We start from the raw sequence: 27,795 nt of genomic DNA on the forward strand, positions 1-27,795 counted from the left end.
GTACTTGAACTTACCCACTCTCTCTTTTCTCTAAGTTTGCCCTAATTTTCTCATTAGTGACTTTAGTTCTCCATTTCATTCAGTTTTGTGTAGAGATGCTTATGGCAAGTTCACATACGTAATAAAGATACCTCTTCCTAACACAAATCTTTGTTTCACAGTCATGATTAGCAAAGTATGATACTTTTGAAAATCCAAAAAGCATTTCCAACTGACACATTCCAGTCCATACCAGCCAAATAGATGGTAAATTCAGGTAAATTTCCTCCACAAACAATATAGGCATATACACCCCATGTATGTTCAGGTACCGATAATTACTACCTTGAGCTTTATAGGAGAGCTGAGAATTTTTTTAAAAAAAGCTTTACCTCAGACAGTAAATTACTAGAAGTCACGGTCAATTATGATGGTGGTGGGTTGGGGAGTGGCAGGGTGGAATAGTAAGTACTTTGTGGCTTAACTTGTAACTTGGTATGTAAATTTCAGAGAGCCTATTATAAATATTTCTTAATTAAGAGAGTATTTTAATGACACCTTATCTGAGAAGGTCTAATTCATTCCTTTTAATTTGTTTTCTCTAACAAAGGGCCTGTTGTCAAGATTGTGAGGTGTACTAAGTCTCTTATTCTTGGGAGCTTAATTGATATGAAACATTGATTAGGCCCCAAGAGGAGTGGAGAGTTGCAGAGGAATTATGAAATAACCACAAGGCATAAAGAAGAAAGTTTATAGCTCCAGGGTAATGCTTTCAGCTGGGCAAAAGTATTCACTATTTGGTATATAATTTAAAAAGTATACACAGATGGCTAAAGAAAGGCTTTTTTTTTTTTTTTTGAGACACAGTATCACTCTGCTGTCACCCAGGCTGGAGTGCAATCAATGGCGGGGTTTTGGCTGGGATTACAGACACGTGCCACCATGCCTGGCTAATTTTTGTATTTTTAGTAGAGATGGGGTTTCAGCAGGTTGGCCAGGATGGTCTCAAACTTCTGACCTCAAGTAATCTGCCACCTTGGCCTCCCAGAGTGCTGGGATTACAGGTGTGAGCCACCATGTCCGGCCATAAGAAAGGCTCTTTTTGAAAAATTTTCATGCTTTTCAAAAGTGTTTATGTGTCAAGCACGGAAGAGATAAAAGCAGGTTAAGGAACTACCTAGAAGCATCAAGGAGAAGAAAAAAATTGAAAGATAAAGGCGACTTCCAAACATTGCTCAAGAGAAATGATACTAGACATGGCTGTGAATACTGAAGGAAAGGGCTTATCGGGCACAAGCACAGTGCCCAACACACTGGGCATGAAATACATGTCGAACAGTGATATCAGTGCCATAGGAAAGAAGGAACAGATAGCAGGACTGAAGGTACAGGCGACCTGCAAAACACGGTTCTGGGTCACCTGGGTCTCTGGGTCAGCAATGGACTCCAGACTCTTTTTGAATGATGTAAGGCCCCTGGGACACAGTTTTTCCACATGTTCCCAGAACATTGCATTTTTAAAAAATAAAGTATATATTCACAGTATTTTATTATTTTATATATTATAAAATATAAACAAAGTAGAAAATTTTAGAGGCTAAAAAATTAACTATAAGTAGGATTTCTCATATTTTCTTCCTGTCATGGAGCAGTCATCATGTGCACCCCTGAAGTGTGTGCAGGGTCATGTGGGGGGCAGCTGGTGCAGAGTTGAATGCTAACAAAACAGGCTACAGAGTCTCCTGCCAACTGGTCCACTTTGTTCTGTCCTGCGGTTTCTCACCAGCCATGCTGGCTTACTGTCTTATTCACTGACTCACCGAGTGGGGATTAACTGAGAGTGGAAGTAGAAGGAGATAATTCTATAACAAATCTTTAAAAAGAAAAGAGCCATTAAGACTGCTGTGAATTGTTGCATGGTTGAAGGAATGGAGGGATGGATGGATGGACAGATGGTGCAATGAAACTCCTAAAATACTGAATGCCAGTCTAGGTTCATGAGCTACTGGGAGCTGTGGCCTCATCCTAGGAAGGTCAGAGACTGGCATGTCAATGAGTTCTTGGAGGAATAGCACACATTTTTGACTCATCAGTTTTGATCTTGGGTTGGGTGGCTTTTTGAATTTGGTTGTAACTCTTTCGGCTTGGTCATAGACAGCAAAAGATAAAAAAAAAAAAAAGAAAAAAGCAATCACAATACATTGGTCAAGGGAAATATATTGTAGTAGTCCTTCTGTTCATTAAAATATTTAAATGACATTTATTCATTCAAGTGTGTATTATTTTCTAGCCATTGTACTCAGATGGAAGAGAGAGAGGAAGAGAGATAGACACTAATAGAAGCACAGAGCTAATGGTGTGGAATAATCTTTAAAAGTTTATGTGAAATGGTAAAAACACACACAATCTAACGAGAAGCAAAGAAGTGCAAAGAAAATGCCATGGGGCTTCACAGCCAGTGGCAATTTTCTTAGGTTATATACTATTTCTATTTCCCCAAATCTTAACTTTGAGTAGTTCAAAACTTTTTAAGACATCTTTTCATGTATATAGATTTTCATTCTTCTTTAGAATCAACCTGGATAAACACAAATGAGAAAACTACAGAGTTATAAAATGTAATTATCTTTGTTTCCTATAGCCTATCCACATATGTTATAGGATTATAAAGTGCTGATTTTCCACTTGTATACTCTTAAGACTGTTGTCAGTTAGTGACACCGGCGAATGAGGACTCCTGCCCTTGAACAGGAGGAAAAAACGTATTTGTAATGCCTACAATTCCCGTTGCATGGAAAATGTTAAATTGTTCTTATAACTAAAGGGAAGTCAGAAATTCCCCTATACAAAATGGTGATTTATAAGCAAAAGAGAAGTTTAATCATGTGGCAAAGCTAATATTAACTTAACCAAACCACTATGATTTAGGTGGAAAGCCATCATTGGAAATGTGTTGAAGAAAAGTGAATAGACAATAATCTTTAGGCGTAGAGGCTGGATTTTGTTCTTTTTTACTCAATCCAATAAACAAAAGATGAGTGAGGGAGTATTATGGGCAAAGCCCTGTCCTAGGGCTCACATGTTGCTGGATACATATGCAACTCTAACACAGACCTTTCACAAAAGCATTACCTTATGTATACTCTTAAGGTAGGGTTCCAAAATCTTGGTACTGTTAACGTTTTGGACAGAAAAATTCACTGTTGTCAGTGGGTGATTCTCTGCATTGTAGGATGTTTAGCAACATCCCCGGCCTCTATCCACTAGAGGCCAATGGCACACAGTCCCTCTCTCACCCAGCTGTGAAAACCAAAAATGTGTCCAGACATTGTCAACATCCCCCTGGGGAGCAAAACTGCCTCCAGTGGAGAACCTATGTTCTAAGAAGAGGTGGACTTTTATTTTTATTAGATTGATTATAGTATCACATGTGGCAGCTGTTCTGGAATATAAAATACTTAAAATGTATACTTTGCATATTTTTAGTGTAATTGTCCCACTTAATATTTCTTCCAGTTCTGGCTGAAAGTGAAACTAGGTAATGAGCTTGGAATTTATCCACTACTCTTCAAAACTAAATAGATTCTATTACTTATAGAAGAGTTAAGTGTTACTAGTTATTATGAAAAAACAAAGACACATTCAGAAACTAAATTTTTAAAGGTCTGAAAAGCTGTTTACTAAGGGAAGTTGAATTCAGCTGTTTATCATATGTAAAGTTATTGTTATCCCCTGCTACCCTAAATAGTTAAAAGGAGTTTCGCAGGAAACCCTAAAAATGGCCAGCATTTTGATAGAACATTCTATTTTATAGAGGAGTACTGCTCACATAATCTTAATGCATTGCTATTACATCACCACGAGGCAGTTGCCTTCATAAGCTCCTTGAAGGTATTTCGCTGGCCCTCAGGGAGACCACATAGCAGATGGCTAACAGTTCAAACTGTTTGGTTTCATACCTGGCCCCATCACTTCCTAGCTGAGTTACCTGGGGTAATCTGACCTACCTCTATGCCTCAGTGACACCAGCTGTAGAGTAGGACTATGTGAAGCATTCAGAACTGTGTTGGTGTGTAATCAGTTTTCAGTAAGTGTTAGCTATTTTTATAGATCAGGAACTCAAATAATGTTAATTAAATACATGTGAATTTTCATCCCAGTTAGAGAACTAGGAAAGTCAACCTGTTATTTGACAATGGAAAATATTATATGTAATGACAATCATACCATTTATTCAACAAAGAAAATATGCCAGGATTGTATCTAGCATCTTCCAGACATTCATTCTCATCACGCTGTAGAGCTAGAATTCCCTTCACACCGTTCCGCCCAGTCCCCATTTACAAATAAAGCACATGAAGTTCAGAGGGATTGCTTAGTTTGCTCAAGGTGATGCAGCAAGTAAGTGTTCAAGTCAGAGTATGAACTCGGGTCTGTCTTATTACAAAGTCGATTCTTATTTCACAATTCTATGGTTCTTGACTACAATAACAATAATCCTAATGGAGCAGCTAACAATATACCAGGAATCATGTTCATTCACACGATCAATTCACACAAACTAGTCCATTTACCACGATCAGCAGCCCTGGGTACTCTTATTACATTTCACCTTTGGAAACTGAGCTTTGAGGAGGTGAAATAAGTATATAAGATCATGTAGTGAAGAAGCCCTCAAAGCTGAATCCAAACTATAAAACCTGGGCTCTTGGCCACGTGTGATGCTGCCTCCCATCTTACCAAAGAAGGATACTGAGATTCAGAGTCCAAGAGGGAAGCCAGAGACAGGATTAAATAGTTTTATAGTCAGAAGAAGAAGTTTGGATCTTTCTGTAAAGGAAGTTGTCAGACGAATAAAAGCAAGGAGCTAGGCAACAGCGTGTTGTATCTGGGGATTTCTACAAGTCTCCTCATCTATAAAATAAGTAGTTGGACCAGGTAACCTCCAAACTTCTTTTAATTCTACAATGAGATATTGTTATGGTTTGTATTATACCCTCCCAGCGCATAATACACCTGTGCATAAGCCACTCCCTAGTGGCTTCCCTGTGCAACTAGTATAAAATCCTTTCTTGCTACCTGTCTGCAAGGCTCTGCAGGCTGTAGCCCCTGACTGTCTCTGACTCCACTACTTGTCTTTTCTTCCTCAGTCACCATGCTTCAGTCACAAGCTTTTCTGTTCTAGAAACTTCCTTTCTCAGGGCCTTTATACTTGCTGTTTCCTCTGCCTGAAATGCCCTCCCCCAGATCTTTTTTCAGTGGTTCCTCAAATGTACTTCCTTCAACAGGTTTTCTATAACCACCGCATCTAAAGTAGGATTTCCTCACTCATTATTCTTTACCTCGTTCCTGTTTTACTTTCCTCATACTAATTTTCAGTATTGGAAATTTACTTTTGTTGTTTATTTTGAGTCATTTATTGTATAGTACCCCCATGTAAACTCTGTGAGGGCAGGAGTCATGTTGATTTGGTTTATGGCTATAGCCTCTGTGCTGATGCCTGACACATAATAGCATTCAGAATGATTTGCTGAGTGAATGGATGATGAGACAAGTTATCTTGTGTAGCTCACCTAGCACATAGAAAATATTAAGCACAAAATAGGAGCTGAGAAACACGTAATGGTAGTAATGATAACTGACATTGATCAAGCTCTAATTATTGGCACTAGGTTAAATCCTTCACACACTGTATCATCTCAGTCCTCACCACAACTCTGTGAGGTAGGTATTATTATTATCCTAGTTTTATAGATGAGGAAACTGAATCTTAGCACAATCAAGCAATTTGCCCAAAGTCACAAAGCTAGTAAATTAACCCAGATTCAAAACCAACCTAATTTCAGCATGATGTTATTTGCTAACTATAATCTGTAACAAAATTATTTACTAACTTCTGCAAAGTGAAACTGCCATTATCTCCATTTGGATTTTTCAAAGTTTATAATTTCAAGGAGTACTATGTGAGTAACTACTATATGTATCTTGGGACTCAGGCTAGGTAAAGGGTGCTAGGTGCCTAAGATACAGAGATAAATAATGTGACACAGTGCTCAACTTCAGGAGGCACAGTTTAAGAAGAAAAACTTAAGTGTGGTAGAACCGACATCTCCATGACCCAAACACCCCTCTGTCCTCTCACAGAAAAAAAAAAACCACCTCCTGCTGTGGAGACACATTCCTCTTAAATGTTTCCCATGAACCTGGCCCAGGTGTTTAATTTTGCATTCCTTAAATTATATTCTAACTGTTTAGCACTGTCTAGGAGGGACTGAATAGCCATCATTTACTGAGTGCCTATACGTGACAGGTGATTTATCTATGCTCACTGACTGAATTCTTACAACAATGAGGTGAGTGTCATTATTCCTGCTTTACAAATGAGCAGTCAACAGCTTATTGGGGCATTGGATTATAACCCAATGATTACAATAGAGTGTCTGATTACAATGCAGAATTGCCAATATTAGGATAGAAGGATGTGTATGCAAAGACCTATGAGAGCCCCAAGAAACAAGTGGCTCTTGGCCGCCATAGATATTTATTTATTTTTATTTTGTTTGAGACAGTGTCTTACTCTGTTTCCCAGTCTGGAGTGCAGTCGCATGATCATGGCTCACTGCAGCCTCGACCTCCTGGGTTCCGATCCACCCACCTTAGCCTCCTAAGCAGTTGGGACTACAGGGGCACACCACTATGCCTGGCTAACTTCTTATTTTTTGTAGAGATGGGGTTTTGCCATGTTGCCCAGGCTGGTCTTGAGCTCCTGACCTCAAGCGATCCGCCTGCCTTGGCCTCCCAAAGTGCTGGCATTACAGGCGTGAGCTACTGAGTCCAGCCACAGATATTTACTTAAACACTATAATGGTAACAAATATGAGAATATCTGGCTTTTTATTAGCGTTTTAATTAAATATTTAATAAATAATGTATATCTCACTTTGTAAAATATTTTAACAATATCTTTATTTTTTTGAGAAAAAGCAAGTACTTTTACATTTTTACTAAGAATAATATGTTAGAAGCTTTTTTATTACAATAATTGGAACACAGACTTTAAGTTTTTTATATTACATTTTCCTGATATACTGTCTGAATTTTTTTTTTTTTCTGGGGCAAAGAAAAGTACTTTTCTTCAGCTACTGTCAGTTCCTTTACTTAGGATTATTCTGAAATGAACCCATCCTTCCCTCTAATGGAAACATAGGTACATAATAAGATAAGCACTTTTTTTATTTCAACAAATCCAGTATTAGAGTAGTCTTTTGCAGCCAGTGAATCATGACAGCCTGCTAAGAAGAATGCCTTCAGTAAAATAAAGTTAGATTGGGACTGACCGACATGAATGCATAAAGTTAACTCTTAAAAAAAATTGACCAGGAAAATAAAACAATGCTAAGCCAACCACTGTAATACCAAAAACGCTACTAAAAAATTTAGATTGCTTCTGAGTAACCAAAGGTGAACCACTCTCCACCCTGTGGTGAACATGTGACACTCTCCCTAACAGCAGCTCTGTGGGGAGAGCTTGCTCCCACTGAGAATTAATTCACTTTCCAGAAGTGAGAGATAAGGGAAAATTCCCATAACAATAATCCATTTGGTGAACTGCAGTTTGGTGGTATTTGAAGTTTTACACATATTTAAGAATCAAACATGCTCTTACTTCATCCCTGTTAGGAAAGCCACAATCCAGTTTCACGGAAAATGAAAGACAAGGATTCCTGCTGATCAAATCGCCTGGCTCCCTCCACAGAATCCCGGGAAGCCACTCTACATTCATAAACTTTGTACTCAATTCTTGGCACCTATCAACGCCATATCTCCAGAGCCAAGTGAGGGTCTCATAGCAACTAAGTTAATATTTGAAAATTATGTAAAGAAACAAAATTACATCAATGGGCCCCAACAGATACAATGCACCTACAGAGGCACAAATAAAAGGTTCTTCTTTGCTACAAACTCCATTTTGTAATGGTCCTAACAATTTAAAAAGTTTATTGCTGCTTTCTTGCCTAAGAATTCCCTGTGACATCAACCCAAAACCCACACGAGCAGAAGTACACAATTTTCTAGAATCTTAGAACAAGAACAAGTAAGTCTAAACATGAATCATATTTGTTTGGGTGAAATTGACTGAAATAAATAGTAAAGAGTGATTTTGAGATAGATATTGCAAAAAGGTACACTAATAACTTATCCTTTTATTTATCTGTATATTTTCAACTGTAAGTAATGTGATGTCAAGGCCGACACAATCACATTAAACTGTGTCCTGCTTCCCCACCTGTAACTCTAATACTATTGCCCTCAGAGATTGCAGAGACCACAGAACTGAACTCCTTCCCACGGATTTTTCTGTGGCAAAGTCCCTTGTAGGAAATGAATTCTGTCTATATCTCAAAACAGCCTCACTTACCCAGCAGGCCCTGTAAGCACAGTGCCTCAGGTCCACAACAGATTTAGATGCCCAGGAAAATGTTTCCTTTTAAAATAAGAACAAAAAAGAAAAAAATTAGGTTTTGGTTAAGGACAATGTTTAAATATATAATATTAAGATATTTATCTTTATGTCAGTGTGGGTATAAATGCGTGTTTATGAAAAAGGGACCCACCAAGGTGAAATGCCGTAGGACCCACAAATGTCATAATGCTGGCTGGCCTCAAAATGTCCTTCCTATTAAACTATTTTGAATGATTCCTAGGTATGCCAGATGCCAAGTTTTCTTGGCCAGCCAGGGAACTTCTCATGTCTTTGGAAGAAATTATCTTTCTCTTACTAGATTCTTCTGAGAAAATGATTTGTTAAAAGTTTTGGTTATTTCAAATCAATATGTACTCAACTAGGACGTCTCCTCACCCACGTTAATTTTTTAAAGAGGAGGAAAGTAGGAGAAGATAAGCACTTCATGTAAGGCTCTGCCAGCCTACGAGGAAATGCAATCCTCCAGGTTCGCCCGAGCGTGGGCTGCGGGCAGGGGACTGTGGCGCCGCTGTCTCGTTTTATTCCACGGCCGTGCAGCAGAGGGCGCGTGGCTCTCAACACTCAGTGCTGCGCGCTCCCCTGCGCCTCTAGGATCGTATCCCTATTTGCCCCAAGGTCATAGCTCCTAACCCAGCTTGCCAGCCCCAGGCCGGGGACACCAGAGACTGAGCCCTTCGCGCTGGAGACCCCGGCGCGGGTGGGGCGGGAGGGCTCCGGGGCCAGGAGACACATCACAATGGGGACAGGGGATGACGAAAGGCGCCGGGGGTCCGGGTCCCGAGCAGTCCCCGCCGCCGCCAGACTCCGCGGCCGGGAGGGGGATGGGGTGCGCGTAGACGCTCCGCGGCCCGGGTTGGACTGAGGAGCCCAGGAACCACCGCAGCCGCCGCACGCCCAGAGCTCCGAGCTTCGCTGCCAGCCCAGAACACCGGGGCCCTGCTGCTGGCTGAGGGGAGCCGGGCGGCGGGAGAGGAGCCCCGGAGCCCCGCCGGGCGCCAGCCGAGAGGGCGTTTTCCCCGCCCCCGGAGCCTCGCTCGCCCGGCCCGCCCCGAGCGCGGGGAGATCACCTCCGCCCGTCACCTCCTCCCCTTGTCGCCTAGGTCCACCCGAGCCCCCTCCCCCGGGCCGCCCCCGAGCACGAAGTTGGCGGGAGCCTATAAAAGCTGGTGCCGGCGCGACCCGCGGACACACAGTGCAGGCGCCCGAGCCGCCGCCGCTAGATCGGTGCCGATTCCTGCCCTGCCCCGACCGCCAGCGCGACCATGTCCCATCACTGGGGGTACGGCAAACACAACGGTGAGTGCCGGCGGCGGCAGGCGCGGGGGCGCCCAGATCCCGGATCCCCGATCCGCGAGCCCGGATGCCGGCCCGGGGCCCGCAGCGCCCGCACATGCTGTTTACCGCGGCCGCGGGGAGTGCTGGAGGCTCAGGTGCGTCCCGGGCGCTCGCTCCGCTTGCGGCTCCCCGGCGCCGGGGATGCCCCCTTGCCCCAGCTGCGAGGCCACTGTCGAGGAATCCCCGCTTCCGCCCGAGGCGCGTAGGGCCCGAGGGAGGGGAGGTGCAGCCTTGGCCGCGGGACCCGAGGACAGTCCCTCCCGGGTCCCGACCTGGGGATCATTTTAACTGGACCTAGGAGGAGGCGGGAAAGGGTTGTAACGGAAAATTCTAGTTGTTGATCGCAGAGAAATTAAGAGACTCCCCTCCCTCCTCTCCCACCTTCCACCCCCCCACCCCTCCAGCTTCACCACCACCTGTGGCTAAGGCGCTCAGCACGAACTGTCCCGGGGCATTTTCCAGTGCCGGTTTGAATCCATGGCTCTGACTTCCGAGTTTTCCCTTCATCTCTCGACTTCTAATGTTAGGGGGTCGGACACCAGGAATCGGGTTTTATCTTGGCCTCAGATCTGGTTCTTCGGAGCCAGCGGAGCAGAGAAGCATGCGTCTGGCGCACCTAGCTCATCTTTGGAGGGTGTGGGGCTTCCCAGGTAGTGCGGACCCTGACGGTTAAAGGGAGGGGTGGGCCAGGGCCTGGGCAGTGAGGAAAGGATCCGGACCTCCTTGAATGTCTTAAGTGAGCTTGCATATCCCAAAATCGCAACCACAAGCCCTGACATTAGTGTCTGCCAGATTTCAGTTGCTGAATTTCAGTAAAACGACTTTAAAATAGCTAATATTTATATGGCACTCAGTGATCTAAGAGCTTTACATATATCGATTCTAATTCTTACAGCGACATCTATGAGGTAGATTTCTAATTATACCATATTACAAATGTGGAAACTGAGGCACAGATTACGTGTTTTCCCAAAATTTACCCCATTGTTAAGTGGTGCTTCTAAAATTGGAACTGAGCAGATTGGCTCCGGAATGATTGCTCTTCTCTAGGGGTCTGGGTGTACCTTTCCCCACAATGGGGGATTCACACGCCTTCTTTCCCCCAGGACCTGAGCACTGGCATAAGGACTTCCCCATTGCCAAGGGAGAGCGCCAGTCCCCTGTTGACATCGACACTCATACAGCCAAGTATGACCCTTCCCTGAAGCCCCTGTCTGTTTGCTATGATCAAGCAACTTCCCTGAGGATCCTCAACAATGGTCATTCTTTCAATGTGGAGTTTGATGACTCTCAGGACAAAGCAGGTCAGTGTTTAGAAAATAACTTGTGTCTTTTAGCCAGTAGCTGTTTTCCGAGCTTAATGGAAGGAGCCAGGAACAGTGGCAGAAACCCTCTTAATAGTACAGTTTGTCTCAGGACTCAAGGATGCCACCCTGATCATTTTCATTAGGTCTCAGATTCTGAGAAGTAGGCTAATTAGTTTGAAGTGTCCCAGGGCCGTTTCTCCCCTGTAAAATCCTTGGCTTCTATGTAGGCCATTGAATAACTGCGATATGCTTGTGAAAAATCACAAAAGGCGCCAAGTTCCCTCGCAATAAAGATCAGTCACGATGAGATTTGCACTAATTGAACTTTTAAGATTGTAAAATATTTTGTCTTGCAGAGCTGATGTGTATCCATTAAAAAGTATACCTTAGTGAGCCTTATCTTCAAGTTAGCAGCGAGAAGAGTAACAAAAACGTGCCAATTTAAAATACTGAAATTCTGGGAAAATGTTTTACTTATGAGTATTTCTTAGTATTGGGCTAGTGTGATAAAGATGGCAGCATGTTTTGATATCTACTCAGAAATTCATTTCACAAACGAAGATGTTTTAGAGTTGGTGGACGTACCTGGCCCATTACTGACAAATCCAATTACTGTATTTATTTGTAATAGAGCTGTTTACAGGATGCTCACTGTAAAAAAAAAGAAAAAAGAAAAAGAAAGGAAAAAATGCTGCTTTTTTTTTTAATCTCTCCGTCTTTTGAAACAAGAGAACAATCCCATTCAGACATAGTAGCTGCCTTCTTTGCTAAGCAGTTAATTTAATTGCCAGTGCCCTATTTTCCTGAGTGCTTTCCTCTGAAAGTCATAGAATGAAATGGTGCTGCAAACACATTTTGTTTGGTGGTGGTGTGGGAGTGAGGGGAGTGGTGGAACAAAATGAGAAAGTTTTCGAGTAGTGACCTACGGTACTAATATATTATATAACATGTAATTATAACCATTTAGTCAGGTAGACTATTCTTTGTCAGCAGCTATCCTATATAGTCAGCTTGGTTTTGAAAACAGAATTCTTCCCTCCTTTCAACTTTAAAAAAGTTTGCAAACACCTGGCTTTCTGAAATGGTGATTCTGGAAGACAATTTGATGGGGGATAATGTGGAGATCATCTGAGAAATGTTTTCAACCTACCTGTGCCTGCCTGTGTGCACCCCTCCCCGGTACACACATACATACATACATACATACATACAAACACACACACTTACAGTCATACTCACACATTCTGGCATAGTATGATGATTTATTAGAATCAAGTAAAGGTTGTACATTGAAGGCAGTTCAGTGATTCTGCTACATTGCTTTCCCAAGCATTCCTCTCACTGCAAAGGAACAGTGCTCATATAATTAAATTAAACAATTTTTTCTTGTAAAGAATACTGTATATTTATAACACGACAAGGCCAAAGGTCTCAAGGTATTACACACACAGAAAGAATACTATAACATTTCATGTCTAGTCATTTACAAACCAAAAGAAGTGAGCTACTTTAGTCTGTAGCTGTACTTTTTTAAAGAGCCACAATGATTTCATTGTTTTCAATAGATGTAATGTCTGCCAAATTATGTATCTCATTGGATGCTACATAGAAATTGGATAGTTTAAGTCTTTTTTGGAACACTGAAGAAACAAATCTCCAACAAATGAAAGCAGATGAGGTTCCTTATAGTCCTTAAAAAATGGATAGTGAAATAAGTTATTCCAGTAATATATATTACTGGAAAGTGGATTTGAACATATGGTCTGGTGGCTATCAGCATAGACTGGGGTCAGAGAGACCTGGATTTGAGTTCTAGCACTGCCGACAACTAGCTCAGAGACTTTGGGAGTAATACTGTCTAGGTTTTAGTTGTTTTTAACTATAAAGTTGGAGTAACAATAGTGTCTGCCACAGTGGAAGGATGAAATGGGACAGTATATGTAAAGCCCCTAGCCCAGTGCCTGGCGCATAGAAGTTCCTCAATAAATGGCCTCTGTTGTTGTCACAACTTGAACCCTTCAACCACCTCTGTTAGACCATTGCTGTAGATGTTGCACCTGAGATGAGATTTCTGAATAAAGTTTTTCTTTAACAGCTTTAAGATTAGTTCCCATCATTTGATGTATTTTAAAATTTTATTTTTATATTTTCTGAAGCATACTGTTTATCATACTGAATATGTACTTATTTTATGTATGAAGTTATTAGATAGTTATACATTTTACCATGAATCTGTTAAACTTTGACAGATTTCTCCATAAGCAGTAACTAATTAGATCTAGCTACATTTTTCCCAGCTATTTCTTCTGGAGAGCAATGCATACATTTTTAAAGAAGTTGGCCACATTTAGATTGTGAAACAGATGAAAACCACAGGGTTTAGGTAGGAGCTCCCACCCATGCCTTTAGAGACACATGTATTATCCACCTAGTTCTACAAAAAAGTCATTCCTAACACCACTTAAATGCATGGGAAGCTAAGCATCATGAAAGCAGGGTGGAGGCCTGGTCCCTCTCCTGTTCCCCGGAGCCCATGCTGGAAATATCTGAAGTAGAAAGACATAGAAATAGTAGACCCTGACTGCCACTTTGACAAGTGCAGAAAGGAAGTATTCCAAGGAACTATGGAAACGTGAAGGAGGCTTAGCAGTTTAACTGATAAGACAGGAAAGACTTTCCAGGGTAAATAAGGCTTATGTGGAGGCTTGAAGGATTTTGATGTCTTGGACGAGAGTCCAGGCAAAGGGAGATAGGAAATACCAGGGGACTTAAGAGAGCACAGCACGTGCTCCAGGAAGGACTTGCCCTCCTTTGCATATGAAAGATTCCTTTGTAATTTTGCCTCTCTTTTCCACATTTTCAGTTACTTTGGTTAAACAAGGATGCAGAATATATTAAAATGTCAATATTAAGGGAAAAGACATCTACAGAATAAATTTTTAAAAATCATACCATGTGGGGGCCAGGCACGGTGGCTCATGCCTGTAGTCCCAGCACTTTGGAAGACTGAGGTGGGCGGATCACTTGAGGTCAGGAGTTCAAGACCAGCCTGGCCAACAGGGTGAAACCTCGTCTGTACTAAAAATACAAAAAATGAGCTAGGTGTTGTGGCATGTGCCTGTAATCCCAGCTACCCAGGAGACTGAGGCAGGAGAATCGCTGGATCCCGGGAGGCGGAGGTCGCAGTGAGCCGAGACCACACCACTGCACTCCAGCCTGGTGACAGAACGAGACTCCATCTCAAAACAAACAAACAAAAAACCACACACACACACACACACACACACACACAAAAACCATGTGGAAAAACTCCCTTTAGACTTTTCTTTCTTTTTTTTTTTTTTAAAAATAAAACAATCCTACACTCTCAAAGCCAAAACAAAGAGTAGAGATACTCTAGTTAAATTCGCCTTAATAAACATGAAGAAACAGAAGCCGAAGAGTTTAAATAACTTGCTAAGTCGTCTCCTTGCTAGTTTGCTGGAGGGACTAAATAGCAATCACTTAAAAATAGAATTTGAATAAAAATATTTGAAGGATAACCTTATCTGACATTTAATTTGTACATACCATGTTTTTTAAAGCTGGCATTTTTTTTCTGTACACTTAAGTCAAAAAGTTATTTATTTTAGTCACTTAATTTTAAAAAATCGACAGTTTAACATCTCTTTTTATTAGGAGTTATTTTTGTGGTGGTAACATTTTTAGATTTCCTATACCTCTTATTTCCTGCATTTAAATGCAGTTCATTTACCTGTCTTCTTTGCCTCAATGAGATTTCAGCCTTCTAGAACTTCTCATAGATTGAGGTTTTCCAATATGCTTTAAATGTTCTCTTATATCCAAATTTAAGTACTTGGGTATCAGGAACTGAGCGGGTTGACTTTATTGCTGATTTAAGCTTGAGAGAGTTTTTTAAACTATGGAGTTAATAGGATTTAACTAGAAGCTTGGGTTAGAGCTCTCATCAATTTTCTAAATTCCTTTGAAAATAAGCCACCTTAAATTCACCTTAAGTTAATGAAAAATTGCTAATCCCTTTAGGTTTTTAAAAAACTTATTAAAAAATAACTCACCCTGCTTGAGATGTTTTATTAATGGCCTTATCTGGGAGAAAAGAATAGTAGTCAAATTATTAACTCCTGCTAACTTATTAACTTTTATTAATTTATTTGCTTTATTGCAAAGTTAGGGACAAATATTGAAAGCCAATGCCAGAATTATTGGGCCAACTCTTATCCAAGTGTTACATCATTTCTGTTTTTCAGAAATTGGAATTTTTAAAATCTGTTTGTTATTTCAAGAAAAGAGTAAAGGAAGCTGGATGAGTTTACCTGTGCTCTTTTTAAGTGACCCATTGTCTGTATGACATAATGGATCTTCATACATGGATCCTGCTTGACTTTCAGGGACTTGCTTTTGAAGCTCTGAAAGTTTTCTTCCACAGCAGTCCTAAGTTAAAAGAAAGCATAACAACAAATGAAAGGGCTTGTCATGCACACAATAATGGTGTCAGCCGAACCTTAAATATCTAGAAAAAGGACCAACATATTCTAAACACTGTAGTTACTATAGTCACATCAAAACAGCTTCTTTTTTTACTCCTATATAATTGCCACATAGTTTAAACCACAACTTCTGTTGAATTTCAACTGTTTACTCTAGCGAAAGTGACAGCTAAACATCTTATTGCTTTAAAACAAATGTAATACGTGTATTTTTTTTCCCCAGATTTGTCTATATTGGCATGTAGCCCTAGGATTATTGGCTGCTGCCAACAGGCAAAACAGTAATGCTTGATTTAAAATTTTTCAGGTTATTTATAGAAAAGATGGTACCAAAAATGACATGTTTTCTGTAGAATTAATCTTTTGCTTTATTAGTAGGAAATCATTTAAATTTTATTTTTAAACTAAACATTACTGGGACTAGTTTATTTATATTTTGGTCTTAGGAGAAACTGTTGACATTCATTAGGGTCTTTAGTCTGTTACTCCAGTGCATCTTAATTTAGTTTAAGTGATTAGGGAGAAAAAAATTAAAAAATATTAAATGTTCAGCTTTTAATTTGTATAAGTAATGTGATTCATTTCAATATTACTGGATCTCTTATTTTTCTCAAAAAGTAATTTATATAATTTCCTCAAATAATATGTATAGGAAGAAAGATTATTCTATAACATTATACTTAGTGCTTGTTTTGTGTTATACACAGAGTATGTATAATTGATGACAATCATGAAAATTAAAATTAGCTGGAGCTCTTGGTGTTGAGATTTGAATTTAAATTAAATTGTGGGGGGTCTTGAAAAAAAAGTTAGAATAGAAAACTGTATTTATGTCTCCATCCCTCACAGAACACATTTCTGGGGCACAATGAATCATTGACTCTTTAAAGCACCACTGCCATGGCTGGATTTTACAGAGAAAAAATTTGCAGTTAGCAATTTCTGCTATTTTTAAAAATTATTTTTACATTAGAAAATAGATTTCATTTTAAACCGCAACAGTTTAGAAAATGGTGTGTAGTCATTTAAATAAATAAGTAGATCCAGAATATAGCATAAAGTCCCTAACTTAAACCAAGATATTATCTTTTATGTTTCTCAAATAAAAAGTTTGAGTTTATGGCAATTTATTATAACAATGTTTTTGAAGGACTTCATTGACTAAACTCCATGCTAAGAGTTTGCCAGAATTGCTGCCTTCTGTAGCAAGTAAACTTTAAGGATTTAATAACTTTTTCTAGTTACAGTAGGTTTCTAATCTTCATAGGAACAAGTTTTATTTTAACAGGGGCTAAAACAGGTATCTGGTGATAATAGATTAGCACTGAATGTGTTTAATCATTGAGCCCAGAGCACTTTATCTTTTTTTTTTTTAGTGTTAGCTGTTAGCAAGTATTGTTTAATAAAGGTTTGCACACACTCTTGCCTAATTCTAAATGTTCTTAGAAACAAATTAAGATGAAATTTTAAGATTTGTAAGAGAAAGAATAAGAAATAGCAATAAACTTTATTCTCCTTAAAATGTAAGATCCTGCTATGATTCTTCATTGGGGGGAAAGAAGATACATTTAGAAAATTGGTTATCTCAGATTCTTAGTATGATTTTAGTTAGTTAGTTTTACCACTTGGTAGAATTAATGATTTGACAAATGACATTTGCTTCTTATTATCAGCCAGTTGGTTGCTAGCTTTAAAGAGTTATTATAAACGATTTTTTTCGGTATTAATTTATTTCATGAACATACATTTAATTTTTATATATTATTATGAAAAAAGGGAATTCTTTCATTCTTTTAAAAAAAAGTCTAGAATTAGAGGCTAATATTTCCTTATAGAATTATCAGGAAACAAGCTGTTGTAAAAAGTTGTTTTTGTGTTCCAAGAGAAGTGACTTTGTCAGAATACATCCAAATTCATATTTCTTAGCAGATCTTTAACATAACACCATTTATAATTCTTTCTGTTTTCATTCTTCCTTTTTTCTCCTGGCCTATTGTAAAGCAGATCTGGCAGCCAGAGGTTTTATCAGGAACCATAGAAAGACCCCACTGCTTAAATACCTTCAAAGCAGCCTTTCACTTTGAATAGATGAATGGCTATTGCTACCATGTAAGCATATTTAGGTGAAGCTCATGAACAAATCTTGTTGTACAGAAGTTATCCCTTTGTTCTGCAATGCCAAAGTAAATTTGGGCTCATTATTTCATGGAATTATAAAGTAAAGCTAATAAAATACACTTATAGCAACAGATGTTTAATTCCCAGTACTAGAAAAATAAAATTTAAATTGTAGAACTAAACTACTTTTAAAAGCTTTTGAATATATTGGTTAAATCCCATTAATACATATAAAGTTAGGTACCGAGTTTCTTGGTGGATGGGAGAAAGAGTGATTCCACACTATTTTAATCCTCTGTCAGGACGCAACTGATTAATTATGTACAGATAGTTTGTAGCCCAAGGATGTGATTTTTAGTACTTATTTTGCTTAATAAATTTACATTAATGCCAGAATAGTAGAATCGTGGAATAGTTATCAAGTTAGAATTTTAAGTTCTTGGAGATAATAGAGCACATTACACTGCATATAGAAGATGATCCATAAATTATTAGTGAAATGGTAAATGATTTAGTGTATCCACTTTACAAATGAGTAAATTAAGGTCAAAGAGGTTTAATAAAAATTTTTGGCCAGGCACGGTGGCTCATGCCTGTAATCCCGGCACTTTAGGAGGTCGAGGTGGACGGATTACTCAAGCTCAGGAGTTCCAGACCAGCCTGGGAAACAAGGCAAGACTCTCCTCTACTAAAAATACAAAAATTAACTGGACATGGTGGTGCACACCTGTAATCCAAGCTACTCGGGAGGTTGAGGCACGAAAATCGCTTGAACTCTGCTTGAGGCGGAGGTTGCAGTGAGCTGAGATCGCACCACTGCACTCCAGCCTGGGCAACAGAGCAAGGCTCTGTTTCAAAATAATAATAATAATAATAATAATAAATGAATAAATAATAAAAAAGTTAAGGGAACAAAGCTAGCCAGCAGCAGTGACAGTCCAAATTCTAAAGAATTTGGGAAGCGTATATAAGGATAATTGGATTTTGCAACATTAAGATCAATGGAATACTGATTTCACAAATTCAGGTGTGTAAGAACTGGTATCAGAGGTTAGCAAAGCAGGCTGTATGGCAGCAATCAGGCCTTGGTAGAAGAGAGGGTCTCACATTTGCAAGTGTGTGTAATGACCAATTTATTGGCCAGTAGCTGCATGGGCACTTCCTAAATGTTTCACAGATTATTAGTTTCACTTAAAATTTTCTCTCTCTGGACCTGAATCTATGACTCTAAAACAAACCCAGAAAAACGAATCAGTATGCTCAGAAAGAAAGATGTGAAAAGCATCCATTCTCCAGACAACGCATATGAGGAATAAAAACCGGTGAAGTGATTTTGTTCAGCACCATAGACTAAACTTGACTCTGGATTGAATTTTCAGAGTAAAATGTGATTAAAGGCAAACATTTAGTACTGTAAAACAGAATTAAGATTGTAATATTTAGACGTGTGTTTCGTGTGTGTGTATGTATGAGTGTATGTGTGTATACATATGTATATATGTGCATGCAGACACATACGTATATGTTACATATATATATGTTTTTAATTTTAGTGCTCAAGGGAGGACCCTTGGATGGCACTTACAGATTGATTCAGTTTCACTTTCACTGGGGTTCGCTTGATGGACAAGGTTCAGAGCATACTGTGGATAAAAAGAAATATGCTGCAGAGGTAAGATATACTTTTTTTTTTCTTTCCAGGGAAAAATGTTTATAAGCTGATATTTAGCATTAATTTCAAAAGCTTAATTTGTAAATTCAACTTACGCCCAGTGAACCACTTCTTTTACAAAAGATCTTCACATTTGCTTTTTATAACCTTTAATTGTGACATCATACTTAATGGTGCAAAACTTTCTCTACTGTCTCCAACTCCACCATTTGCAAAAAGTAAACAGACTCAAACTGGAGGATCCTGTTTTAACAGAAATTTGGAAATAAAATGTGTGCCTTCTGTCAAAACTGTACATTTCTTTGTCTTAGAGTTATTGATGAAAACACTTGCTGTTATATCAAGTACTGTGTGGACGGTTAGAATTAAAATGAAAGGAAAGTTTTGATTTAAAATTATCCATATTTTCAATTTCCTAAGTAACCTTTACTGTGAGAAAAAGACCATTAAATAAAATCTGTCGGCTTTGATTATGTAAATCACTCACTGTGGCTTTGTCTCTTCGGCCTTAGCTTCACTTGGTTCACTGGAACACCAAATATGGGGATTTTGGGAAAGCTGTGCAGCAACCTGATGGACTGGCCGTTCTAGGTATTTTTTTGAAGGTTAGTTGATGACCCAATTCTTTTTTTTCCCTATTTTTAATAAAGAATGACCAGACAGAACATTTGTAACATACAGGACATTCTACAAAAGAGCTTAGGAAATGCCTTTGTCCCTGAAATGTTTTCAAGTTTATCTCCTCCTTTCGTATCTGCTAGTTGCAGTGGAGATGGAGGGCAGAAAGACAATAGGAGAGTTATTTATTTGGTACTGTTTGGATGTAAATGTGAAGAACATAAAGAGATCAACGTGGGTGACTGCTAGGTGTTTGTTTGTTTTCTTTTCATTTAACTTGAGGCTAGACAGTACTATATCATGACAAAGTAAGATCAGGTTCTGAAGAGGGGAAGGACAGTGAATTTCAGGCAACACTGGGACAGAACCGGTTGAGCCGCCCTCTAAACAGTGGTAAAGGGGAATGGAGAAAGGTCTGGGCTGGAGATTTATGAGCTCTGATTCATATGTTGAGGTGGAAGCTACAGGTGTGTATGAAATCATCCAAGTACAGCACGAAGAGGGAGATGAGAAAGCTGCCCAGGGAGCAATCCTGAGAAACTGCAAAATGTAAGGCCTTTACAAGGGGAGAGATGCAAATTAAACGACTTAAAAGGGGCCAGGCGTGGTGGCTTAAGCCTGTAATCCCCGCACCTTGGGACACCAAGGCAGGAGGATAGTTTGAGGCCAGGAGCTCAAGACCAGCCTGGGCAACATAGCGCAATTCCATCTCTACAAAACTTTTTTTAAAATTAGCTGGGCATAAAAAACAAACTAACAAACAAAAAACAAAACAAAAACAAAAACAAAATTAGCTGGGCGTAGTGGTGTACACCTGTAGTCTCAGCTACTTGGGAGGCCAGGGCAGGAAAATCACTTGAGCCTAGGGGTTTGAGGTTGCAGTGAGCTATGATCATGCCACTGCACTACAAGCTGGATGACAGAGCAAGACCCTGACTCAAAAAAAAAAAAAAAGCAAGAGTCAAGAGAGATTTGGGATGCTGGAAGGCATAGGGAAAGCCAAAGAAGAAAATAATTTTTAAAAAGAAGGGAAGACCATAGTGTAAAGTCCTACAAGGAAATCAAGACAAGCCCTTGAGGAGTATCCTTTGGCAGTTAGAGGTCACTGGGGACAATTGAGCTGGTGGTTTCAGGACTACTATCTGAGTGGAAGTCAAGGCAGATTGAAGATTCAGTGAAAGTAGGCAAGTCTATGGCGTCAGTGTCATCAAGCCAGTACTGACGGGTGTCATGTATGAAGTGGAGAATTTGAGCTCACGATTTGGATGTTTTCTAATAGAGCTACCCAAATAAAAATAAAAACTGGTACAGTACCAACTGGGTGATAGTATCTTGCCCTTTATGTTTTTCTTTAGGTTGGCAGCGCTAAACCGGGCCTTCAGAAAGTTGTTGATGTGCTGGATTCCATTAAAACAAAGGTAAATTTGAATTTTCTGCCACCTCCTTAGGATACCAATTTTCAATACTCCATTGGTTTTAGAAATTTCTTTTGATCAAATTGCACAGTCTCAATGACATGTGGTGTTTGGATGAGCAGTTAGTAAAGGTAGAATATTACTTAAATATTTAATTAACATTTCTTTCAACAAAGTTGATCCTAATGCTAGCATAATTCTAAGACTTGTATTTATTTAATCTTGCTCCCCCATCATTTGAACATCCATATGTAAGAGTCAGAGAATCTTATGACTGCAAGGAGGTTCAAAGGTCGTCTAGTCAAATTATTCACTCATTCATACAGCAGATATTTGTTAAGTATGTACTATGTGCCAGTCGCTTTGCAAACTAGTAGACACAATGGTGAACAAGATAAACAAGGCCCTGTTTCATGGAGATTTCTATTCTATGACCTCTTTGCATTCATCCATCCTGCATTTAAATCCTCTCTACAGCATAGTTGTGTTGAGGTCGTTGAGCATCTGTTTAAACACTACAGTCACTTCCGGTGATGGGGAACTTATCACCAGGGGCAGTCCTGGCTTTATAAAGCTGATCTTCACATTGAAGCAGCATCTATCCTCTGAAATGCTCACTCACTGGCTTGAGCCCCTTGAATTCATAGAATAAACCTGATCTGTTTTCCAAATAAGTCTACTCTCTCTCTACTTTGTTTTTTCACCTACTCCAAGCTAATTATCTTTAGTTCCCTTTAACTATTCTCATATGACACAGTTTTCTCTCTTTGCCACCACCTTGTCATTCTTCCAGTAAATCATTCCTGTTTGCTTGAAAAGTGTAGTGTCCAAAACAGAATGTAGTTATTTGATTCTGACCTAGAGCAAGAAAATCACCTCCTCATCAGGATACCCTGTTTCTGTTATCGCAACCTGAAGTCACCTCATTTTAGTGGCAGCAGTCTCACTTTAAACACTGGGTGTGATCAGCTAATGACTTAATGGAGAATGTAAGGGATCATTTTAGATAAAAGGCCAAGATGAAAAATGGACATGTGAAAATAGTTGTTTTTTTTTTTAAGACTTGCCACATATTTTCAAGTTGAATGTCTTCTGTTAATTTCTTTTTATTTTGTTTGCCAGTGAATATAGGACCTCTTTTTAAAAAACTGTTTTTGACCATCAGAGGGGAGTATACCTATTTGTGTCTCCTGCTTTCCTACCTTCCTCCTACTCTGTCGATGTGATAGTTTGAACCTGCATATTTGCTTTGTTCTAGGGCAAGTGTGCTGACTTCACTAACTTCGATCCTCGTGGCCTCCTTCCTGCATCCTTGGATTACTGGACCTACCCAGGCTCACTGACCACCCCTCCTCTTCTGGAATGTGTGACCTGGATTGTGCTCAAGGAACCCATCAGCGTCAGCAGCGAGCAGGTTGGTTTTCTAATGACAGGTCTGTTTACAGGTGGAGCATTTAGTCAAGGCAGAAGACCTTGGCCTCCAGACTGAGAGAGACCTGAGATTTCATCCTTCTCCTGCTACTTCTGACTGTGGAAATAGTGCCTTTGATGGTGCTTAGCAAATAAACAGCATTCAGTAAATCTTTGTTGTTATTAACTATAAACTTAGACAGTTTGTTTAGTCTGTAAAATTGAATAGTCATTGTAAAGATTCAATGAGAAAGATGTCTGTCACCTAATAAATGCTTTTTTTTTTTTTTTTTGACAGTTATGAGGAAACTAAGGCTTAGAAAAGTGAGAGTTCATGTTCAAGGTTACGTAGGTATCAGTGAATTCCCAGTCTACTACTCACTCACATAAGGGCTTTCTGCCATTTTATTTATATCAGAATGCATTTCTGAATCCTGACAGGTGAGAGTCATCCCTTGGAGAACATGTATCTATTAAAACTCACTCCAGGTTGCTTTAGAGGCTTAGAGCAGGTATTCTTACATTTCCAATACAATGTAGTGTGTGATGTTCAAGTGATTAGTGCAGCTTCTAAGTCACTGATGAGCAGCCACAAAAGTGGATACAAATGAATTTTTCCTAGACTTATCTGTTAGCGCACAGTTGAAATGTAGAAAGTGAACATTCCTTAGGATTCACAAGAGGATGGATCCTGAATAATTTAAGGATAGCTTTAGGAGCTAACAGTCTTGAAGATGGTAACTATGTGAGTAGTGGTAGTGTGATTTAAACCTACAAAAATGCTGAATAATAGAGGTTTAGAGCTGCAATGTGCAATAGAGATCATGTTGTCCAACTTTCTCATTTCACTGGCTTGAATCACATTGATCAACAGTCTGAGATGCAGGAAAATTGAAGTGTTTTCCACTCAGCTACCTTGGGACAGAATCAGGTCTGGGAGCAAGGATTCTATTCCTGTGTCCTCCCTTAGAATATGAACTTATGAATGCTGAAGGTACTTCATATCTTTCTTTAAAGGAAATATGTATCTGACTGGAAAATTACTTGTAGCATATCAAAGTGGGCCTAAAAAATAGCATGCTTGGTATGTCACTTGAAGATTGACCTTATAGTAATAACATATTTGAGTAAGCTTCTTGAAGTGTAGCATAAGGAAAGATTATAATGCCCCTCTTTTTGTAGATGCAGTGTTTACATTATAATTTAAAATATGAAATATTTTTTCTTCTTTCACTGAAAGCAATCTAACTTTAAAGCGATAGTCTGACATTTAGAGCCATTATAACAAATGGATTTATGGTGTATACACACCCATAGGCAGAAATACACATATAGATAAGGGCAGTTGAACCTACTGCATTAATCCCTGTACCCTTAGTTTGCTCTTTAAAGTTGAAAGTGGTATTAAACTAATAATGTTAATTGCATATATTGGCAAAATACCAATAGGGCTATTTTTCTTGTCCTATAACATGGAGTCTGGAGGGAGGGTCATGCTCAGCTCAGGAAGCTAGGGCTGCAGGTCCTCCTCTATCTGATTCCCTTGCTTGGCCTTGCCAATTGGTGACTTCATCCTCAAGGTGGTTGTAATAGCATTTTAAGCATCACATTTAAATACAACCATTTCTTGAGGAGGAAATGAATACCTCTTCCATTGGCTTCCTAAGAGCAGAGAAGCTTTTCCCTGAAGGCCCCTAGCAAGCCTTTCACTTCTCACTGGCTAGAATTGTGTTTCTTGCTCAGTCCCTAGCCTGGGAATGTGATCATCACGGTCAGTTAAGACCTGCAGGTTTACCCCACTGAGGCTTACAGGGAGAGGGCAGATGTCTGTTAATGAGGAAGTATGGGGGGCCGTGGATTTTAGGTAAGTAGTATAAATGGGTCTGCTAATTCTGCTACCTTTATTTTCTGTACCCAGGCTCTGTCTCTGTGATACTAAAACAATGAGTCAAGTTGACTAATGTGACAGTGTAATTTAATTGGTGCAGTGAGGAGCAGAAATCGGTTATACTGGATTGATCAAAAGTTTGACCTGATTACACTTTATGAACAGACTCTCTTTCAGATTGCTGGAATTCTGTTGTAATGAATCAACCCTATATATTCTTAGAATACTCCCTTGCATTCAGTAACCACAGCTGTGCATGTTATAATGTATGTGCATGGAAGGTGGCTCTACGGGAGTGATTGAGGGACTATTACTGGACAAAAGAGATCAGGTTAAAGGCTGTTGATTCATGGGCTGCTATGCTATATTACTGTCCAAACCACCCTTTTTCATTTGGATCAAGTCTTGGTTAGAGGGAGGAAAATAGCACTTTTTGAGAACCTTGAAGAAGTGGGAAACTGTTTAACAGCTGCCTATGTCTCAGTGGTGGCCAGTAAACTGAAACAAGTTTATAAGGGAATAAAAATCAACCAGTGACAAGGGGTTCTAATGTTAAATGCATATATTGGCAAAATACCAGTAGGGCTATGTTAGGATGATGAGCACTCACAATTGTTCACTAAAATGCTGTTTTTAAAACAGGAAAGTAGAATGGTTGAGTGCAAATCCATAGCATGAGATAAATTGAGCTTCTTAAGGCAAATCAGCCTAGGCAAATTCATTTCCGTGTTTTTGTGAGATGCCAGCTCGTCACTCAGCCCATAGAGCTTACAGGTCCTGATCACTTGATCTAATTGTATAGATGTGGTAGTTTGTCTTCCCTGGGGCAGAAAACAAAGCTTTAATTTGGAACTAAAATTGTTATTATTTTGCATCTAAAGGTATGAGTTTATAGACTTTTGATGTTAGATTTTTAAACTAGAAGGTCACTGAAAATTTCCCTTAAAAATGACCCCAACGAATTTGTGTATTTTGTATAAATTGGTTTGTTATATTAAAGCATACATACATAGTCTATATGTGATTATGTATTTATTAGGAATCAAATTGAATTTTGGGCATTGATGCACAGCACTGAATGTTGGGGAATGTAATTTTTGTTTGTTTTTGTTTCTGTTTTCTGAGGCAGAGCCTCGCTCTGTCGCCTAGGCTGGAGTGCAGTGGCGCAATCTCAGCTCATTGCAATCTCTGCCTCCAGGGTTTAAATGATTCTCATGCCTTAGCCTCCTGAGTAGCTGAGATTACAGGTGCTCCACTATGCCTGTCTAATTTTTGTGTATGTTTTTTTGTTTGTTTGTTTTGTTTTTTTTTTTTTTTGTAGAGACAGGGTTTCGCCTTGTTGGCCAGGCTGGTCTCGAATTGCTGACCTCAAGTGATCCACCTGCCTCAGCCTTACAAAGTGCTGGGATTACAGGCATGAGCCACTGCGCCTGGCTGGGGAATGTATTTAAAGATGTAACACAAGTATATAACTGAATACTATTGTGAAACGTTAATTATCAATGTTTTATTGTGTCTTTTAGATGTTGAAATTCCGTAAACTTAACTTCAATGGGGAGGGCGAACCCGAAGAACTGATGGTGGACAACTGGCGCCCAGCTCAGCCACTGAAGAAGAGGCAAATCAAAGCTTCCTTCAAATAAGATGGTCCTATAGTCTGTATCCAAATAATGAATCTTCGGGTGTTTCCCTTTAGCTAAGCACAGATCTACCTTGGTGATTTGGACCCTGGTTGCTTTGTGTCTGGTTTTCTAGACCCTTCATCTCTTACTTGATAGGCTTACTAATAAAATGTGAAGACTAGACCAGTTGTCATGCTTGACACAACTGCTGTGGCTGGTTGGTGCTTTGTTTATGGTAGTAGTTTTTCTGTAACACAGAATATAGAATAAGAAATAAGAATAAAGTACCTTGACTTTGTTCACAGCATGTAGGGTGATGAGCACTCACAATTGTTCACTAAAATGCTGCTTTTAAAACATAGGAAAGTAGAATGGTTGAGTGCAAATCCATAGCACATGATAAATTGAGCTAGTTAAGGCAGATCAGGTAAAATAGTCATGATTCTATGTAATGTAAACCAGAAAAAATAAATGTTCGTGATTTCAAGATGTTATATTAAAGAAAAACTTTAAAAATTATTATATATTTATAGCAAAGTTATCTTAAATATGAATTCTGTTGTAATTTAGTGACTTGAATTACAGAGATGTAAATGAAGTATTATCTGTAAAAATTGTTATAATTAGAGTTGTGATACAGAGTATATTTCCATTCAGACAATATATCATAACTTAATAAATATTGTATTTTAGATATATTCTCTAATAAAATTCAGAATTCTATTCTGGATTATTTATTTATTTTTATTACACTTTAAGTTTTAGGGTACATGTGCACAACGTGCAGGTTTGTTACATATGTATACATGTGCCACGTTGGTGTGCTGCACCCATTAACTCGTCATTTAGCATTAGGTATGTCTCCTAATGCTATCCCTCCCCCCTCCCCCCACCCCACGACAGGCCCTGGTGTGTGACGTTCCCCTTCCTGTGTCCATGTGTTCTCATTGTTCAATTCCCACCTATGAGTGAGAACATGCAGTGTTTGGTTTTTTGTCCTTCAGATAGTTTGCTGAGAATGATGGTTTCCAGCTTCATCTATGTCCCTACAAAGGACATGAACTCATCCTTTCTTATGGCTGCATAGTATTCCATGGTGTATATGTGCCACATTTTCTTAATCCAGTCTATCATTGTTGGACATTTGGGTTGGTTCCAAGTCTTTGCTATTGTGAATAGTGCTGCAATAAACATATGTGTGCGTGTGTCTTTATAGCAGCATGATTTATAATCTTTTGGGTATATACCCAGTAATGGGATGGCTGGGTCAAATGGTGTTTCTAGTTCTAGATCCCTGAGGAATCGCCACACTGACTTCCACAATGATTGAACTAGTTTACAGTCCCACCAACAGTGTAAAAGTGTTCCTATTTCTCCACATCCTCTCCAGCACCTGTTGTTTCCTGACTTTTAATGATCGCCATTCTAACTGGTGTGA

At 39.2% G+C, this 27,795-nt stretch overlaps 1 protein-coding gene and 1 long non-coding RNA gene across 3 annotated transcripts in view; one reads left to right on the forward strand and one right to left on the reverse strand.

The window, feature by feature from the left end:
• The window catches only part of LOC100940073 (uncharacterized), a 22,794-nt gene extending 12,373 nt beyond the window's left edge, over positions 1-10,421 (reverse strand). Inside the window, exons 1-2 of the long non-coding RNA XR_008528058.2 lie at positions 10,216-10,421; positions 8,399-8,464 (exon numbers count right to left, since the gene is read on the reverse strand). This is a non-coding gene — a long non-coding RNA (uncharacterized LOC100940073). The remainder of the gene's footprint in view (positions 1-8,398; positions 8,465-10,215) is intronic.
• On the forward strand, positions 9,227-26,538 carry CA2 (carbonic anhydrase 2). Of its 2 annotated transcripts, none has more exons than XM_002819240.6 (7): positions 9,227-9,760; positions 10,906-11,103; positions 19,286-19,404; positions 19,917-20,009; positions 21,378-21,440; positions 22,696-22,851; positions 26,259-26,538. In XM_002819240.6, exons 1-7 carry the CDS (start codon positions 9,727-9,729, stop codon positions 26,376-26,378), a joined length of 783 nt encoding a protein of 260 aa, XP_002819286.1. In that variant the 5' UTR covers positions 9,227-9,726; the 3' UTR covers positions 26,379-26,538. The 2 variants fall into 2 exon arrangements, with proteins under 2 accessions (XP_002819286.1, XP_054417791.1); XM_054561816.2 differs by lacking the exon at positions 9,227-9,760 and adding an exon at positions 9,929-10,449.
• The last annotated feature ends 1,257 nt before the right edge of the window (positions 26,539-27,795 follow it).

The sequence above is a fragment of the Pongo abelii genome, chromosome 7 (genome assembly GCF_028885655.2).
Source record: "Pongo abelii isolate AG06213 chromosome 7, NHGRI_mPonAbe1-v2.0_pri, whole genome shotgun sequence".
Taxonomy (NCBI): Eukaryota; Metazoa; Chordata; class Mammalia; order Primates; family Hominidae; genus Pongo; species Pongo abelii.

What these genes read in the sequence shown, in the direction of transcription:
- CA2 (XM_054561816.2), top strand. Translation starts at nt 10,320, where the DNA reads ATGTTAGGGGGTCGGACACCAGGAATCGGGTTTTATCTTGGCCTCAGA. An exon ending in TTCTAGGTATTTTTTTGAAG is followed by an intron (nt 20,010 to 21,377) that starts GTTAGTTGATGA and finishes GTTTTTCTTTAG; the next exon opens with GTTGGCAGCGCTAAACCGGG. An exon ending in TCAGCGTCAGCAGCGAGCAG is followed by an intron (nt 22,852 to 26,258) that starts GTTGGTTTTCTA and finishes TGTGTCTTTTAG; the next exon opens with ATGTTGAAATTCCGTAAACT.